The sequence below is a fragment of the Larimichthys crocea genome, chromosome III, assembly GCF_000972845.2.
Source record: "Larimichthys crocea isolate SSNF chromosome III, L_crocea_2.0, whole genome shotgun sequence".
In the NCBI taxonomy this organism is placed as follows: Eukaryota; Metazoa; Chordata; class Actinopteri; family Sciaenidae; genus Larimichthys; species Larimichthys crocea.
Window position 1 is genome coordinate 15,456,281 of NC_040013.1, and position 20,608 is coordinate 15,476,888.

Sequence of the window (20,608 nt, forward strand, 5' to 3'; positions counted from 1 at the left end):
AATAAGTGGGCAGAGAAATCATTTCTAACCAACAAGTCAGGCTCAGATTTCTCGTTCTCTACCTCTCTTTCTGTCTCGTTTGTGAGTGTGTGTTGTTCGATATTTCTCTGTTTACATTTGCGATGTCTGCAATCGGAGCTCAGCTTCAATACAGCCAGTATACATTACTGCCATAGAGTGAGGAGAAATGAGTCTGCTGTGGCGTAGTGTTTGTTCGCTTTCACACCATGTATGAGCCGAGTGACATTACATAAGATTAGGTTTCCTGTCACCTTGCCTGACTTGTGTGTGTGTGTGTGTGTGTGTGTGAGTATTATAGTGATCCCGGGTGATACTGTTTATGTGACAGACATCTCCGTAATGAGGCATGCTGCTGTAGCCCAGTTGAAAATGCAGGAGAAGGAATGTCAACAAAGAAACAACAGCAGAAGTGGATGCAGACACAGCACATTTGTCAAACCCCCGCTGTCTTGGCTCTCTCAACCTTTCCTCCATCCAAAGAAAGAGGCAGAAAGGGAGACACAGTGGGGGAATAAGACAAAGAGGGAACATCACAGCTTTTTTCCATTTTTGTTATTTTTGTAGCACAAGGCGAAGTGATACCCTCATTGGGAGTCGTGCTGGGAGGGGCAGAACACTGGATGGTGGCTAAGAGTAGCAGCCTGCACTGATCCTTGTTGATGCTTTAAGTATCTCAACCTCACCTGATGGCTGACAGATGATACTAAGCATGTTTGACACAGGAAATGACCAAACCACTCTCATGTATGTGTGTATTGGATGTGCAGGTGAATGTGGTTCTGCTCGAAGAAGCATTATGAAACGTATAAACCAGGTATGAGTTGAAAGCCTCAGCCTCACTGACTTACAACAGCTGACTAGTTGGCTAGAACTGTAAGGAGAAAATATTTACACAAGATAAGAAGTTACTAATTAAAAAGTATACTTATATTTCTGGAATGAAATACCTTCAGCATCTTGCGTTCTTTTTAAAACTAGTAATTTCACGAGATACTTTTTAACACTGTGTGACGGTTCCCTGGGAAATTTGAATGTGTGTGTCCATGCCCAGCTGATTGTAGGTGGAAACACCTGGGAGTTGGGAAGAGTATAAAGCTCCACCCAACTTGTCTTTCTTTCTTGGCTCTGTCTCTCTCTCTGGCAGGCTCCACTTACCTCTCTGGGCTGCCTCATGGGTTTTTGGTTTTGGTAAAAGTTGTTTGTGTTGTTGAGTTCTTTACAATAAATTACTTTAATTTTGGCCTTCAACCCGCGTCCCCCTTTGTGTTTGTCATGGCTCTAGAGCCACTTTATGTCCACTATATGTGAAACACTACATAGGCAAACATAATGAACGTGAATGAATGGTGAACAGCCAATTGTCTGCAGAATAAGTATGAAGTATAAAACTTATTTTTCAATAGAGTCTGATGTATGGAGTCCACCACTCCATACATCAATAAATTAATAATGAGGCACCGGGTTATACTGTAGTGAAAGTCAGGATGGTGACTAAATACATCTAACTATTTGACAAAATTGCTTTTAAATGAGCTACTTATGTATTATGCTTGCAATATAACTGATATGCAATATGATATTCAAGTCAAGTAACAGTATCCTACTTGAGTGGGATAGTTTTCCTGCTTTGACTGTATGTATTAAGTCACGTTTGACAGTCTGCCAGGAGCGATAACAGCATCAACAGCTACTATAAGGAACTGAAATTGTTACATTTAGCTCTCTTATCTTTGATATTTGTCTCTAAATATTACATTTTCTATATTAAAGCCAAAAATCTTTTGCACATCGAGTTCTGATAGAAACTAATTTTAAAAAGTTAATGAGACATTGCAACCCGTCAGACATACGGGCGGCAAAACAGATGCAACGATCTCCATAGAGTGAAAACACATATTGGAGATGGCATTTGAATTCACATGAACATAAATATATATTTTTTTCATTAGTTAAATCTGGCTTTAAACGCTGTCTTCCAGTTACCAAGGAAACCACATTAGGCAAATCAATGGAGGTAATGTCACTGGAGAAGCAAGGCATACCTCAACCCCCCCCAAACAATCCCTGTCTCACTGTGTGTGTGTGTCCAGCCCACTCCCTCCCCCCCCCCCCCATCTATCCTTTTGCTTAGGCTTTCTCCCTGTCTCATTTTCTATGCCATCTCCCACTCATCCTCTCCCCCTCTCTTCATCTGCTGCCTCTCTCTCACTCACTCCCTCTTTCCCCCTCACAACACTCGCTTCCTGACAACCACTGCCAAAGGACTAGCAGGCGCAGCACATCCTAAGTTTCCATCACTCGACGGGGTGCCCGGGAGAAGAAAGAGAGAGGAGAGGAAAAGAAATACAAACCTTTTTCAACTTTAGCCCTGGTGTTGTGACAGTCTGGACACTCTGTGTTGCAGCCTGTAGCTCCAGAAGTATGGCCTCCAACAGGGGATAAGAGGTGTTGACTGAATTTTTTGAATCATCATCATCAGTTATTTTGCAACATTAGATTTGGATAAAAGTGGATAAAAGTGAGGAATTAGTCAGAGGACGACTCAGCTGGGATAAAGTGGGACAATCTGCTCAGGTTGGGTACAATCACACGGGTCTTGTGTTGGTGGCCGGACTCGGTCCCAGCCTGACCTGGCCTGGCTCGGTGGAGCAGTGCTGGGCAATGACAGACAGTGGTCTCCCAAGATGTTGAGTCTGGATGGCTTGGAGATGATTGCTGTACTAGTGGTCATGGGTCTCTTCATCAAAGTCCTGGAGCAGTTTGGGATGTTCGAGCCTGTTGGAGGGGAAGGTAATGGATTTTATCAGAGATTTGTTGGTTTAATAATTGGTTCACAATAAGTTCACAGATTTTAAAGGCGGTGTGTGTGTATGTATGTCTGCAAAAACTGGAACTTTCATCTGCAGTGCTCATTCCCTCTGGTCCTGAATGGGCTGCAGTCCTGTCTGAGGGTTTGGGTTACCAGTGCAACAGTGGGCCATGCAACACTCTCTCCCTCCCTCTCTCTCACACACACGGTAACTTTAGCTGTGTGTGAGGCCTCACTCTGCCCCTGGGGTGTGTGCTTTTACCCTTTAATCGATAACACTATGGACAGAGTGGGTCTGAGTGCTGTGTAGAGGCACTTGCCTCACTGAGGGAATGTCAGCCTTGCTCTCAGTACACTCATTAGCCCATAGCCTTTGCATGGAACTGTTTCAAGAGAGACAATATGGCTCATTTTCTTTGCTGAAGATCATAGGTCGACATGTTTTGTGGTCAAGATGGACTAATGTGATTTGACAAACATTATTCACTTAATTAACTATGTAAAAGGGGCAGCGCGTTATAGAAGCCCTCATTAAGTTGTGGTAAATCAATAGTCAACCAGATTTTCAATTAGAAGGTTAGTTCACAGATGTCATGTTTAATTATAGTTTAACAAAGTGAAGCATTTACTGAACGATCCTCTTATAGTATTTCAAATAGCACCTACCTGTGAATGAAGGGTTGACTGAAAAGGTCCCTGTCCTGCTTTGGCTCACCACCAGGACCTGTCAACATGCACCAAGACCTTGTGTGACCTGTCTTATCTGGATGCCTTGTGTTTTGTCCCCCCCTGTCCAATCTACTTTACCTTGTTCACACTCGCTTATCTCTTCTCTCTTAGTGACAACAGAAAAGATGGGATTCTTATCTCCTTTGTGTTTTTTTGTTTCTCTCTGCTTATTTCCCAGGATGTCCTGTACACTTTGGGCGTCTGGCAACAGTGGCACCATGACAGGGTTTTAAGTTTCCTTCTCATGACAAGAATACACTCTTCTACTCTCATTTTGACTCACTATGTACAGGGCAGACATGCAGTTTAGGGGAAAACACTACATGGTGTAACGATTTGCTCTGGTAGATTTTTCTGGATGCTACACTAAAAGAGACAACCTCAATCCCTGATGCACCTGCTGGACTGTGCCCAGTAGTCAAGGTGTGCCAGCAGCCTCGTCATCTCGAACAAGCTCCCTCTGGGAAACCTACAGCGCTCTGTATACACATGCATGAAACAAACACACAGTCTCCATTTTTACTCTTATTATACCCTGAGCATCATTCAGCCTATTTCAACCGTTTTTTTATGGTAAATGGTAGACGTAGAAAGTGCCTGTGTGTGTGCCAACTCCCTTGTGAGTACTTAAGCTGATGAATTTTCTCTTTAATGGAAGAACTTAGTCCATATAGCAGAACAACTGTATTACTCAGGCTATCAGCAGAATCATGTGCTCACTGGAGGGCTCTGAACTGATGCACAGTGGCTGTGTGTGCTTTCAGTGTAGTAATCCCCCCCCTTTACTTTCATAAATAACAGGGAACTGAAAAAGTTGGCCAGCTTTGGAAGAGAAACAAAAAAACAACAGTTAAGATATTAATTGTGGTTGAAATGCTCTCCCTCTCTTCTTCCAGACTCGTACTGAGTCATTTTCTGGTGAGACAGACCGAGACCAGTAAAATAAAGAGACCGCGAGACTCCCATTACTTTAATGAGCTGTGTTGCTGACCTTCTGCTGATGAAACACACATATACACGCACACACGGCATGCACATAATTGTGTGTTCTCCATAGAAAGTGGGAGAAAAAGAAAGAGCTCGCTGTGTGTGAAGAGGTGCATACAGTCTGGTCTGGAAGTTTACAACGCTCTGATTTAAAGCTAATGGCTAATGGCTGGAGTGCGTTCTTTAGAAGTTTATGAGGTGGAAATTGAAGAGTCGTACGATGGGATGTTCTGGCCTGAGCTGGATGGCAGCAGGCCCGATAAAACGAGTTTCTACAACATCCACCTTTCTCTCCCTCTAAAATCACTTTAACTTACTTGAGTGTTATAATGTTTTTTTCTACATAATATAGGATGTAACCTTTACATGAATCATGAATCCAAGCTTGTTTTAAAGTGCATTAAACTTCAGATCTTGGACTCATCTCTTCCTTGACGCATCAGCTACACAAAAAAAAAATCATTACACTGGAGATGTTGTGTATTTATTACCGTTTGCCAGTAATAAATACACTAGTTTATGTCCTCCGACCTGTTCCTGTAACTGAGATTTACTTACTGCTTTCTCTCAGTGGATATATGTAAGTAATTAGGGACTGCTGTGTGTGCTGCAGTGTGCTCCTGGTCACTCACTGGCATGAAAGTTGTGGCATCTTGCCATATGCGCTACAATCTCTTTCAGCCTTTAATTTTAATATAAATTGCATTGGCACTGAGATGGTGAGGTCCTGGATGTCAGGGGCATATTCCAGTGCTGCTTCATCACTTTGAAAGGCCTTTGATACTGTTCTGTCTCTCATTGCCTTCATATTAACTCGTGCCTGATTTAGCAGTGGGATGTGAGCCATCTGTCAAACCTGCCTGCAGAATCTAATCCTTTACTTTTCACAGTGATATTTTACTTTGCTCCCTCTATTTGCTTCACATCAGTTCACTGGGAATTTGATGTGTGTCTATGATTCTTGTCATTCAGGTGGCACACAGTAGAGAAACAGTGTGAAAGATCATTTGATTTAGAGCGCTGTGGAGGACCAGGGATCTGGACGCCAAGATATTGCAAGATATTGCATCGATTTATACAGACTATTCTCAAATTATGCTGTTTTTTTCCTCCATATTTTTGACGAGACAGCTGCCACAAACTTTTAATATATGTTTTCAGTACATCTCTCTACAGCTTCTTCATCTGTGCAGCTCTTTGATTGTAAAAACACTGAAGTCATTACTCCATTAGGATATGTAGAGCATAGACTGTTTTATGTTTGTCACACAGAAATTATATGTTTAGAAACTTCAGTTTATTTGACACAACTAATATATTTTTTTTAGCCTCACTAGCAACATGGCTCTGTGGATGTCAGTGTCAGTTGATTCACTACCTTAGTCCAGACTAAAATAACTATTGGATGGATGGCAGATATTCAAGGTCCCTAGACAATGAATTATAATGTTCCTGTTGCACCACAAGCAGGTCATGTTTTAACTTATTTAGTGAAAGTTTTAATCCTTAGGGGTTTAATTGTATTGACTTTAGTGAATTTGTGTCACCATTTGGTTATCTTGAATTCTGAACAACTATCGGATGGATAGCTGTGAAAATAATAACATTTTAATAAGTTTGGTTCCCCTGTCATCATCAGGTCAGAGTTTTAATTTGTCCAAAACTTTTGGTTTATGACCAAATACATGCAAAACTATTGACATTCTATAATACTTTGTTTTAGTACTACTTAGCACATTTGATACAACATGTATCATGCTGACACGCCAAAATGATGAACAAGGTAAACACTATACATATTAAACATCATAACTCATGTTAAACTCAGCACAACTTGAAGAGTTGTGCACTAAGATGATGGATTAGCACTAAATGAGACTAAAAGTGCCCTAAACACAAAATACATAATTTTCTGATATTTCTGATCTCTCTTCCTCTGTATGTGTGTGTGCATCTTCGTTTTGCTGTCATTAGACAGCACATAATGCAATAAAGCTCAGAAAATCATTTTTCTTCTGTTATTTTGCTATGATCAGCACTGTGTGTGTGTGTCTCTGTGTGTGTGTGTGACGGAATAAGGCAGTATGAGGGAGGGGTATAAGTGCAGGTAAATTGCTTCAGCGGTCAGCAGAGGACCCATTTGTGTCCAACACACATACACACACAGACACACACACCCTCATTGTAATTGCCCTTCAATAGATAGGCACACTAATGGGGAATGCAGTGTGTGTGTGTGTGTGTGTGTGTGTGTGTTTGCCCATTTAGCCTTCAGCTGCATTGCTTCGCACACACTTCAGGGGTCTGAGGTCATTATAGCTGTCAAATGTGATGATATCCTATAGCAGTGCCTCGACTTTACACCAAATAAAAAATGTCATCTGATTCTAATGATTTTCACAAAAAATAAATTGTCCAATGTTTTTCAGTTACCAGAAAAGTCATGATTCTACTCTGTTGGGGAAAGTTGAAACAAGGGCAGCTGTATAGATACTGTGGCAGTTCGAACAACAAGTATCCTGCTTGTGACAGACTTTATAAACAGTAATAAAATTACAGAGTGTGGAGGAGGCTGTCCTTGTTGTCCTTGTCTGAGGCTTGTTCCCTCCATGCCCCTCTGATGGCTAGCCAGCTAGAAGATGAGAGCCTGGGACGCAGAAGGATCAGACAGAGGATATTTAATACACAACTCTCTCTATCCTTCGCCATCCCTCTCTCCCCGCTTCACTCTCTTTCTCTATTTGTCTCTCTCCCCCCTTCTCTGTCGCTGTCTGTCATCTTTTTTCCTCTGGTTCTCCTTCCCCTCAATTTGATTATAGCAGTCGTGTGTGTGTGTGTTGGTGTGTGTGTCTGTCTGTTTGTGTATGTGTATGAGAGTTGTATTCGTATGGCAGGTGCTCAGTGGATAAAAGAACAGAAGTTGTTGACGTTCCGCTGCTCTTCTTCTGACACATCTGCAGAATGATGATAACATTGAGAATAGACTAATGAATTCACGCACATACACACAAACACATCTGTCCTTGAAAAGATCCCCCGTTAACTTAGAGTTTGGAAGATTTGCATTAACATAGCTTAGCGTTGTGTCTGAAGACCTTTTCCCATATGCGGTTTAATCCATACATGTTCCGGCAGTTTTTAAAATGCCACACTTTGACTGTCTGTGTAAAATGTTCCAGCAATTTAAAGGCATGAGACCAAGTAACAGTCCATGGCCCATAGCTGTAGTGGGATTAAAGCAGCAACATTGCCTAGCAAAGTACACAATGGGTTAAAATAGTGTCATGTGTTGTTGGAAGCCCCAATATCTAAAGGCTATTGCAATGCATATAGATATTGCACCGGTGGCAGAAAATACATCTACTCAAGTACTGTACAATTTTCAGGTACTTCACTGTTTCGTTATCCAGCAGTAATTAGCCCCACCTTTACCAACCCTGAAGTGATACTCCTCTTTAACATTTCACTCATTGTAGTACAATTATTATTTTTCTGAAACAATTTTAAAAACCAGGGTTTGGAAATGTTTTACTATGTTTGCATCATGACTTTCTGTGTGCTGGTGTCCCAAAATGCATGTTAGTGCCTACACTAGCTCTGATGTTCGTACAAAGGCATTTGATGATTGATTAAAAATAAAGATGTTATAAATTACTCACATTCTGCTGCCAATTGACATAATGTCTCTCATTTTTGATCCTTTTTATTTTTTACGCTCTCTCCCGATCACGCACACAAGCCTTGCAGCAGACTTCACTAGGATAAAACATTTATGTTGGGCAGACAGTGCTATTATTCACCCTGTTTTTACAACAACAAAGGAGGGCTACAGGCTGCTGTCATTCTGCCATTGATTTCACTGCCAATTTGATTCTCATTCATGGCTACATCCCAGTAAACATTTAGGATAACTCTTCTGTGCACTGCTGCCAGCTGGTTGAATTTTGCTCTACATATTGTTCCAATATAGTAATGCTTTGTTTGGCTGGAAAGGGGCGTTAGATTGCTCTGTAATACAATTGTTATGTCGGTAATTTTCCCTTAAGATTTGTTGCAGTGGTCTTTTTAGAAACAAATCTTTCAACAGCTGAAACTAAACCTGCAGAGAGCCGAGATTCAACCCCTGTTAGCTGCTAGAAAGTTTTCTGTTTTTTTCCCCTGTAGTATCGACCCATTCAGGATGTTTACCTGATTTGGCTCCTGGCAGGAAACAGCAGAGCAGAGTGTTTATGATTTGATGGAAATAAGTTTAGAGGGTTGTTGTGAGCGATACAAACCCAATTTCAATTGACTACTTGACACCACTCAAAAAAAACAGGATGCATTTTAAAAAGCATAAACGCAGTCGTATGCCAGAAAAGAAGGTTATAGGCATTAAAGTATTTTAGCTTTAATACTCTTTGGTATAGTTTTCAGCTGAAACACTATCATAATGGCAAACATGAGTGTTCTTCTTTCCCTTTCAGTGTTTGTGTGTGTGTGTGTGTGTGTGTGCCTGTGTGTGTGTGTGTGTGTGTGTGTGTGTGTGTGTGCGCGCTTGCGTGTGTGTGTGTAAATTGTTAATGGCTTGTGATCTTTCATTACCCTCCCACGGTTAGTCTGGTCTCTGGTGCAGAATTTAAATGAAGGACAATAACAAAGAGAGAAAGGGAGAATAACTTGAGGTGATCGTCAGTGTTGAACACAGGGCTGCTTACTAAATGTCTTACACTGCACTGCCCTCTTCAGGTGCAAAAGTTAATTACTGCTATGTGTTGTCAGAGGTTTTCAGCCTCCTGTTTAGCCTCAGTAGTTTATAAATGCACTACATGTCATTGAGAAAATAAAAGAAAAATCTTATATTTAATCATTTATAATGGAAAAAAGAAATGATATTCTGTTTGGGTCTATGGTTAATTTTACTGTATATTCCTGAAAAGCAACTATTTATCTAAATTGCAGTATAGATGCTGTTCATACGAAATCCAGTTTGTCTTGTTTCCTCAAAAGACAAAATGTCTTTGATCCTTCTGTCTCGTTGGATTGTGTGCATTTTCTAAAGAAAACATGTTCATTAGCAGCTCTCTGTAGTTTATGCTGAAAGGACTCAGTAGAATGAATCTGTTTTTGTCCCACATCGCAGTATTAAAAATATCCTCAACAGCTAATGATCTATGCAAATGGATCTCTGCTTTCACTTATCTAATTGGAAACACACTACCCAATTTTGAGCACCATTTGTCAATGACCTCCTCTGTGTCTTCATCGCTGCACGCATTCACACACACATGCACACACACACACACACACACACACACACATGCTCCCCTCCCCTCTCTCTTAGACATTTTAATCAGTTTTGAGAGGAATAATTGCTCAGGTAGACGTCTAAATATGGAGGTATTTCAATTACTCTGTGTGTCTGGCTTCAGGCAAAATATGGCTCACAGAGACTAATCAACTAAGACTGATTAATGTAACATTTCATTACAATCTGGGTGTGTGTGCGTGCATGCCTGTGTGTGTGATAGTGACAGCACTGTAGATTAGCATTCAGGTGAACCTCCATCATCATATCGAGATCAAAACATCTCGTGGGATGGATTACAGATGTCGTTTCCTCGTGTACGCCGGGCGTAAACAGTTTAGGCTAAATTAAGATCCTTTGATTCACCTGTGATTTCTCGCCTTGAAGGAAATTCACTGCTCTTGTAAGACTTTCTGAGGTGACGTGTAGAGGTCAAGAAGGAAGAAGCATCTGAGGAACTTTTTTTCTGGAAGCTGTTTGCACGCTCACCACTGCTAATTATATCACACGGGCTCACAATTTCCAAGAAATTGGAGCAACATTTTCACTCTGTTGGACACAGACGGCGCAGCTAGAGCTCATATCTGATTAGCACTGATATGACGGCTGTCATGTGAAGAGCTTGATGTGTGTGCAGAGCCTCCCAGTATCACATATTTAATTATTAGCAAATGAAAAGACACTTATAGACGCTGTATTTGGTTAGTTTTTTCAGACATGCCTATCAGCCTCAGCTACACTAACAATGACTAATGATGAACATGGTGTGCATGACACCTAATTACTATCACATGAGCATTTTCACTGTCAGTACATTGCAGACTAGCATTTAGCACAAAGTACTGAGCTTCTACAAAGAGCTCGTAGCATGGCTGTCTTGTTTAGACATTAAGTCATTGTTATTTTAAAGTCATGTAATATGAAGCAGCATCAAAAATACATGCCAACAGATATTGAAATGAAACAGAGCTAATATGTTTTCTAGACACCTAAAACAACTCACATAACCAAGTTTAGCCACATCTAGACATATTTTGAGTCACCAAATCTATACACAGTGTATTACAGTGAGTACTACAGATAAGTAGGCACAACCTTATGTTGCTATTAATAGAAGCAAAACACTAACAGAAAACTTAAAGGTCAGTGCTTTACAATATTCCTGAATTTGCAGAGCTGTCAGAACGTTTTTTTTTGTTTATTTGCGCTGTATTGATCTTACATTTCTGTCTCAGTATATGACAGACATCTTAATGATTTATGCGAGACACAATGACAGATAAGCGCGAGGCACAGCCAGCCTTAATCTCTCACACTTTCATCCTTGATCTGAGTCTACCAACTGCAGACTGTGTTTGAGAATTTACTGGCCTGAAAATGTCATTGTATTTAGCAAATTATGTAGCCTGTTTAATTAATCATCTCCATAAATGCATGCAAAATATAGGGTGATGTGCTTTATGTAGACTAGGAATCTCTAGAAAATGACAAGCTGTGAAGTCATTCCTTTAATTTATTTGTTTAATAACCATTTTTCTCGATTGTATTCTATTTAGTCACCTCAAATCACATAATCATGACGACCCTTTTGTACTAATGTCTGATCCTTCAGTGGCTTTTTAAGGCCTCCCTTATTGTACTTGGAGCAATGTTTATTGCCACTACTGATGCTCATATTAAATGACAGTCATTAGAGGTTGCACACCGCCTCGTGTCCATGGGCCTAGTTTATGACTTTGAATATGAACTTAGTGAATGGCCGCAAAATCATCATGTTTGTTACCTATTTGTTTCCCACAGAGCTGCGTCTGATTGCCTCTGATTAAGTATAGGTCTCACAAGTCTGCTCTCAGATGCATGCTCCCCGAGGCTCAGCGGCTATACTGTAGCTCTAGGTCTCATTTTGACTCTGAGAATCATTAATCACACAAGAGACAGATCAAGCCCTCTGTAAACCTCCCTGTCTCCCACAGCCTCCTTTTTCCATCTCCTGGTCTCTTTCGTTCTGGCGGTGAGCCGACCTGCTCACAGGCACAGACAGACAGACACATGCATGTCTATATACAACAACCTGAAAGACAAAATGATACTTTCAAAGTTCTATAGACTAAATACCGCCCCTCCCCTCAGCTTCCTGCAGAGCATTCACTTCCAGTTTTTGATAGCAAGGTGCTATTAAACATTGAGTGGAGGATGAAAGTGATGGAGGACTTTGAAGCCAAGGGGTGTCACTTTCCACTTAAGTTGAAGTCTAGCCATTTCTTATTTAGGGATGCAGTAATCTAACTTTTTCTCTCCCAATTTCAGACACTGAAAGAACAAAAGCATCAGTCATTTTGACAAATGCACCAAAACAACATATGTTTATGTTTGAGCAGCAAAGCCTACTAGCAACCATAGTTTTCTGACTGACTTGCACACTGACACTCTTGAGAAAAGGAGAAATTTCTATGATATATGCTGTAATTTGTATGATTCACATTAACCAAGTCTACCCCCGCCCCCCTCAAAAAATTTTGCTTAAAATAACCAAGTTTTGTGCCTAAGCCTAGCCAAACCTGATGTTGGATCAGATCCGTCTATTTTAGCAACAGTGATTTGTAACTGTAACTGTAGGCTATCCAATTAGAAAACACTTCACTTGATGATGGATGATGTTTTGTGATTCTAATACCTCAACCTAGTACCAATCTGATTCTGGTGCAAGGAAGTCATTAGAAAAAATGTAAGTTAAGTGAGGTTTGACAAATAGTATTTAATATGAGTTGTTCACATCTGGCCGATACCCCGATAAGCTTGCAGTAATAAGGTTGGGATCAGGGTCCATTCTTGCACAGCATTCATCACATTAGTGCCTTCTTATTGTTATTTGAAATGATCATTTGGATGCTTCGTCAAACGGCACCTCAACATTATATTTCAGATGATGTCATACCCTGGTATGTTAAGCCCATATGGGACATCTGAAAAAAGATGCCAAACTCCATCATCATAATTTCATTCTTCTAAATCCTATTTTTTTGTCAGGATGTCAGTGTGCCAGATGTGACATCATATCCCGCCCAAACTGAAATATCCCCCGCTGCGCTGGATTGCATATGCAATATATGTTATAGCCAGATTTCACCTCCAGGCTGTGTGTTTCCATGTGCATGTGTGTATTACACTCAGGGGAGATTGCCACATCTGTGAGTTTGTCCACAGTAGCCGCTGGGTCAGACGCTTCGCCTCCCTGTCGTCACAGCCTCCTTTCGCCCTTCTGTTAGTCTTTTTCATTTTCCCCCTGCTACTTTTTATCATTTGTTTTTGGATTCTGTCCTTTCTATACCCCTGGTTGCTGTTATGTCCTGCCTTAACCATTCCATCTTGCCCCTCCTTTCCCAATCTCTCTTCCTTCCTCATCTCCCAAATCATTACTCTCATCTGTCTTGTGTCCCCCCCCCCCCCCCCCTCGTTTCTCCTCTTAACCTACAAGTAGTACTCCCTTATGCCTTTCCCTCCTTCAATTTCCCTTCACTCAGTCCCATCACTGACCCAATTAAGCATGGGGAGGGACAAAGCAGGAGGAGAGTGACGGAGGTAAGGCAAGAAAGAGAGGGAGAGGCACGACAGGCAGAGAGTATAGAGAGAGTTTCAGAGTCAGTAGCTGGAAAAGCAGAGAGAGTCAGAAAACAATTGCTAGGACAACCTGCCAGGGCACACATGAATTGTCCGAACTTCACCTGTAACTTAAACAACCTTTGACAGCCTTGGAGGAGGCGGGGGTGAAGCAGCAAGTCGACAGTCCTGCTGCCACGCATTTACCGTTGTCGATGAGGGAATGAGGAGAATAACAATCTACCTTCAGTGAAGAAAGCCGACGGGGAGCCGTGCGGAGTTAGGATGGCCAAATACCGGCATATAGAGGGAGACTGAGAGGAGAGGCTGAAGAGACGAAGGCGTGCATCCCTTCTTGGAGCTGTTGGGGGGTTGGGTGGGGGGGACGTGGCTGTCCCTGGGCAAGGAAAAGATTTTTGTAGACAGAAACAGAGAGAGAGGAAGGGGGAAAGGATGCATCTGTTCTTCCAAGACAAGTGGGAGGTGGAGGGGCTGCAGACTGTGGGCATCCTCTTGGTGGTCTGCAGCTCCCTCAAACTGATGCACTTTCTGGGGCTTATCGACCTTTCCACGGCAGGTAAGACAAATGGTAAGAGAGCAAGAGAGAGGCGCCGAGTGAGAAGTCAAAATGATAAATATGTTGAGGGAGCATTAGGAGGAAAACACTGGAAAGGGGAGTGCCTACATATGTGTTTGTGTGTGTTTCTGAACTGTTTATTATGGTTAAACATAAGTAGTTTGGCCTAATTTTGTCATATTTGTCACACCTATTTCTGGTCCTGTGTAGCGGCTGTGTGTATGTGTATGGTTGTGTATGAGACTGGAATACTAAATTATCCATACCTAACCTCACATAATGTAGAATGTTATGTCTTTGCAGCAGATTTGACACAAAGGAGAAAAACGTCAATAATACAAATACTTTATTTAATATGTATAAATTAAGTATTTCTGGAAAAGATCTCTCACCATTCATTACTTATTACATCTAAATGATTCTGTTTATCAATTATTATAATGATTGATGATAATAAATATAATATCAATTTATGTTCTACTGTGGTGAGGATGAGCTTTTTCTTAAAGGGGCATTTCACCAATTTTATACATTGTTGTACCGTATTATCTTCTGGGTTACCTAAGCCTGGGCTTGGAGAGGATATAGTTTTAATCACTTTGGCATTTTACCTTTATAGGGTACAGTGGGAAAGCAGACAAAAAATGGAGAAGGAGAAAAAAGTTTGCATGACATGCAACAAAGTACCTGACTGGAATCAAAGCTCCAGTTCCCCCGCGACCCTGATGAGGATAAAGAAGTTAGGCTGGATAAAGTGTCTTAACCTCAAGGTTACCAGGGCACCTTGAGGCTAAATTCTTAATGCAGAAAGCCTGTATGACAAAGCAGGAGTTTTAAAGCTGCTTCTCAAACAAAATGCTATTATGGGAAATAACTATGAGAGGAATTACGATACAGGTACAGGTCCCAGACCTCACTCGAACCAACTGAAACACCAAGATGTATCTTGTAACATCTAAATGGATGCTAATATTTGTCAAATGTTTGTGATCATGGAGATCATGTTCAATGATCTGCACAAGCAATCTGTATCCCCATCAGCAGTATACTTCATCACTGTGGCTCTAAACTGTAATTCCTTCATGCCTTGACTTCACTTGAGGTATTACATGGTTTCCTTGTGCCTCAGATCTCTTGGGTTTATAAGTCCTGCAAAAGTTGTAAAAAATGTGTTGCCATCAAGCTAAAAATTGAGTTGTTTTTCTTATTTCCTGAAGAGTTGTGATGGTCTGTCAGTTTGTCCTGGAGGAACCTATTGAACTCTAAGTGCACAATCACTACAGCTGGGTAAAGTCGCTTTTCCTCCCCTTGACTGCTGAGAAACAGACCTTTTTTAGGCAAGGCAAATTTCCGGTCTCACAGTTATCAAGTGTTACTTCCATTTTCTTAATATGAGACTTCTTCTTACGTATTAAATACTCTAAATCTTTCTAAATACTACGCTGATGGTATGCTTTAAAACAGCTGTGAAAAAGAAGAAACAGCTGCTTAGATTAGGATATTTTGGGCATTTTTTAGTCAAATATAGGAGACCTCATATGGAAGTGCTTGTATTTCTTATCCAAGATAAACTTGACAAAGACAGCCGGAGCGTATTTATTCAAAGACATCACAACAAGCAAGAAATTGCATGCAGCGAAGAACAAAAATACAGAGAAAGAAACAGAGGAGATGTGAGACAGAAAGAGAGGAAAATGCATCTCAGCGCTAAAACAAGCATTGACAATTACCAGTAGATCCAGCTTTCATGGTCCTTACAAGTATTTCAAGCTCAGTGGAAATCATCAAGTTTCTTTTTACAGCTTTTTTTTTTTTTTTTGGCCTATCTCTGTCCAGGACTTTAGAACAATCAGTAGAAATTAAATTTGTTTGCTCGCACCTAGAGGCAGAGAGCTGTAACACAATAACCATCAGAGATGTGAAGGTTATTTTAAAAATGTATATTATAACAGTTTCCAATAGATAAATCATCAAAGCTGTCGTTTTTAATGTTATAAAAGAGACTTTTTTTAAACTTTACATATACCCACGAAATAGTCCTTGACCACTGGTGGCATGTCTGATGTATTCAAGTATGCAGGTACAGTTTTGATGTATATTGACTTTTCTGAAACATATGATGAAATGAGAAAACATAATGAATTGCTATGCAGTAAATTACACTAATAATATATAAAGATGATAAGATAATACATAAAGACAACGATTTGAAACAATTTCACTACATTCATGTTCTTCAGCTTTCGATCTGATCACATGATCTTTCTCAGCAGATGGAGTTACCCAGTCATGAAATTGTTTTCTGGGCATTTAAAGAACTTCTTGTCCATGTTGGCTTTCTTGAACAGCAATGGAGAAAACAGTCTCACCTCAAGGTCTATTTAGTAGATTAGTCCATTTAGTTACAATTAGCTTTACCACAACCAGTTACACCATTAAGATACTGCATCCACCACTGCTCAGGGATGCATTGTGATTGCTTTGCCATCACTACTTAAAGATTGACTTTTTTATGTTTATTGTTAAACAGTGACAGGAAAATGTACAGTATTGTGTGCATACAAACTACTAGTCTCCTGCACCTTACTTCAGGAGTACTTTACCTTTGACCATTTATCAAAGCATTTGATATTATTTTCTGTACTGTGGTGAGCTGTTGGGTCCGCATGGAAAAAGATAATTTACTCACACGCACATAGATAGAGACCCTGGGGCAGAGGAATAGGCCTGTGCAAGGCAGCTGGATCTATTAATCTGGTATCCATTGGACAATATGCTCAGCCTGCTCTGGCTCCAAATGACGCCAGGTCGGCAGAGTCCCTGTGGCTACAGGGAGCAGGGAGACAACAACTTGACACATCACAGAGGCTTGAGAATCAGTGGAGGGTCTGTGGTTCTATTGGTTTTCACCCCATCATGGCCTTCATTCCTCAGACTGCTGGGGTCCTTCTAAAAGGAGTGAGGGGATTGTTACCATGGAAACTAGGAGGCAAGAGTAAGTATGTGGGTTCATATGTGCGAATGTGTTTTACTTCCCCTATCTGATCGTCATTATCATTCTGTGAAGTGTTTGCCTTTTTGATGAACTGGCACTGTGGCGGTAGACGTGATGGGCTCGAGGTGGTTTTGCAGCACATTTGTCTGGCAAATTATATTCTCCTATGAAATGAAGTTAAGCTCTTGTTTAAGCGGATTGTGAATTAAAACTGTTGATGTTTGACTTGTGTTTTGAATTGAAACTCTCTGCTGGTTTTTTACACCGTTTGCTGAATGTGGCATTGTCATATGAGAGCCAGTCTGATTAGGGTCACTGTGTGTTTCTAGGGGTCACGATCTGTTGTGTGGCAATATCTACTGTTTGCAGTGGTACTCGTGGTCTCCCATCGCTAAGCCAGGTCAGCAGGCAATTACCAATTTGACTAAACGGCACATCTGTTGTTGCATCTGTCCGTTGCATGGAGTGTATTTTTTTGGTTTTTATAGGCATGTGTGCATGTGTGGAAACAAAATTAAATCTTCAGAACTTGCCTGTGTGTGCGTGTCTAACCTTTGTGCTATGGTTGGTGATTGCAGGTAATCCTTCCACCAGCCAAAGCAAAAAAACCATAAAGCAGCGATTCCTCAAGCTGCTGCCATGCTGCAAGCCCTCGGCTGCCCCCTCAATCAGTCAAAGCAAGTGCTCCTTCACTCTCATATACACACAGCCACCGAAACAACTAGTGTACACATAAATCCACATACAGAGATACTCTCAGCTCTTAAACCTTCTTTGATTTGAAGTGTGTTCTGTCCATGTTCTGGCAATGGAACATGTGTGTGCGTGTGATGGCTTTAACAGAGATGCCAAGTGAGGTCAAAACTAGCGAGAACTTATAATATATGACACATATGAGTTGTCAGTCATTCGTGGAGAAACAGATGGAATAAGAAGGGGATGAAGAATATGTGTTTGCGACAGTCTCACACCTTTTAAAGTCTACCATTTTCATTCACCTTAAAAGTATTCCCTCCCCACTTTCTTTATTGTTCTTGAGCTTGAGTTTTTAGACAAGACACATTCATTTTATAGATCATTTTACAGTTGTCACAACCATGTTTTGCTTTGTGATATGAAGTACTATAGCTGGTTCAAAGATGTGTGGAAACTGCTTGACGTGGCAACCTCACGATTATGTATAAAAAATTGCATCTGCTTAGGTTTTGACATGCTTTTCAGTGAAATAATGAAAACAAAAAATATGCACATAATATTCTGCCCTGAAGTATAAGACTTATAGGTCTTATGAGGTCAGTATTAGTTTGATGACTTAATTCCCAGGTCATGGCTGCCCTGTACCCTGCTGAGGGTGTAGTGATGATAAATGCTAACTAACAATGGTCTCTTCCTCACACAGACAGCGTGGAAGATGACTTCGAGCTATCCACTGTGTGTCATCGCCCTGAAAGCATGGACAAGCTGCAGGAGCAGACTAAGTTCACCAAGAAGGAGCTGCAAGTCCTCTACAGAGGCTTCAAAAATGTATGTTTGGCAGAAGTATAGAGTAAGACGGCGGGAGGGGGTGAGACTGCAAATAAATAGAAACCCTAAAAAATCTAGTTACATCATCGTGGGAGTTAAAAGCAGAATCAATCTGCAGAGAACTGGAATTACTGCATAGTCCATTATATATTCTGTACTAGATGGGAACTAATGAGTTTTCTCAATTCACATTTGTTTCCCAGGAGTGTCCAAGTGGTGTGGTGAATGAGGAGAACTTTAAGACCATTTACTCCCAGTTCTTTCCACAGGGAGGTGAGTTGTCAGCTCCCAACACTAAACCTAAAGAGCTCCAACTGCATTCATAATACTTACATTCACGCCATTCTTTCTATTCTTTCTAAATTTCACATTCAGGTGTAAATAACCTAATTTATTTAATTCTGTAGAGTTACACATGGAGCTTTTTAATCATCACAAAGAAACGAACTTAATTAACTCATTATAAATCTACTCTGTTGAACTATAGTCCATGCACTGCAAAGAGGCATGGTAATTTTTCATTTTATGATATTTAGGTTGATGAAATGTTAACCACTTGCCTCCAGTTGTATTTGAAATTATTCTTATATCTTGGCTATATTTAGCTTGCTGTGAAAAAGTGTTCAAAGACTTTGCTTAATGTTTCGAGAGCACACGGGTCACTGTAAGTAAGTTTCTATCTTCGCAGATTCAAGTATGTATGCACATTTCCTGTTTGAAGCCTTCGACACTAACAAGAACGGCTCAGTTAGTTTTGAGGTGAGCTCTATTCCTATATCAGCTTCTTTTGAGAGATAAAAGCAAAAATGTGCTCGAGAGAAATTTGCCACCACGGCTGTATCCACCCAAATATGTATTCACTCTAAATATCTGCCCACAGAGATTAGTGCAGTGATAAGACTTGACTTGACTTTACTATGTCTAACTAAGATTTACGTAATGCCCAGACAATGCCGCAAATTGTTTCCCCTTCTATCTCAGGACTTTGTATTTGGCCTGTCTATCATCCTGAGAGGGACCATTAATGACCGGTTAAACTGGGCGTTCAATCTCTATGATCTGAACAAGGACGGCTGCATCACCAAAGAGGTAACACACACACACACACACACTCACGTTAAGCTCTTCTTAGGTTGCTTTGAATTACTTGCTGTAATGGCTTCCGAGCAGTGCTATAGCTACTAATGAGGACTATGAGGTCATGCCTTCAGAGTTGTGGAAGTTTTGGCAATGTACAGTTCATATTTGTTGGTATTCAAGTGTGTAAATTGACCACTGAACACACCAGCTTGAAATTTAGGACTTTTCTCTGGTATGACAGACACACATTATATATACTATATACTGTATATAGGCCTTATACAATCATGATATAGCAATGTTCTTTTTTTATGGAATGAGTGTATAATATACTTTTCTCAGCTTCAAAGTGATTTTTTATGTTGTCCAAACATTTCTCCATCCTCAATAATATATGTTTGTCACTTTTCAGGAGATGTTGGACATCATGAAGTCCATCTACGACATGATGGGGAAGTACACATACCCCACTATGCAGGATGATGCTCCAAGAGAACACGTGGAGAGCTTTTTCCAGGTTAATCTGAACCCCTCATTATGAATATTACTAGTTACTAATAGATAAATTATGTAAAATATGATAATGTACAACATTATTGAACATACAGCAGTATTTTAGCGAGTAAATCTTTTGCTGTCTTTATTTTTTTTATTTTCAGAAAATGGACAGGAATAAAGACGGTGTGGTCACCATTGAGGAGTTTATCGAGTCATGCAAAAAGGTGGGGCAGAAAAGTGGAAAGGAACAGTTGAATATTTTTGGAAACTTGGAGTTAGATAAGAAGATTTCATGTGTGTACATTGAGCATGCGCCAGAAGCTGATTAGCTTGGCTTAGCATAAAGACTGAAAGCCAGTCACTCCATGAAATTTAGAAATATTTACAGCACATAAGTCCTCATAAAACAACAACTTGTCGCTTTGCTTTTCTCTTTGTTGATGGATAAAAGCAAACAAGATATAACATGTATTACTGAAATAATTTGATTCTAGCTTTATATTT

The 20,608-nt window shown here is 40.5% G+C and overlaps 1 protein-coding gene across 5 annotated transcripts in view; it reads left to right on the forward strand.

Annotated features, from left to right (window-relative positions):
- Nucleotides 1–20,608, forward strand: part of LOC104929806 (Kv channel-interacting protein 2) — an 87,773-nt gene that overhangs the window by 64,753 nt on the left and 2,412 nt on the right. Inside the window, exons 2-8 of one of the 5 annotated variants that reach the window (XM_019260832.2) lie at nt 17,581–17,679; nt 18,402–18,526; nt 18,730–18,799; nt 19,215–19,285; nt 19,508–19,615; nt 20,019–20,123; nt 20,266–20,328. In XM_019260832.2, the coding sequence (XP_019116377.1) occupies nt 17,581–17,679; nt 18,402–18,526; nt 18,730–18,799; nt 19,215–19,285; nt 19,508–19,615; nt 20,019–20,123; nt 20,266–20,328 (641 nt within the window). Of the gene's footprint in view, nt 1–2,276; nt 2,812–13,802; nt 14,020–17,580; nt 17,680–18,401; nt 18,527–18,729; nt 18,800–19,214; nt 19,286–19,507; nt 19,616–20,018; nt 20,124–20,265; nt 20,329–20,608 lie in introns of those variants that run through there. The other 4 variants (XM_010744447.3, XM_019260833.2, XM_019260834.2 and 1 more) reach the window with 4 other exon arrangements.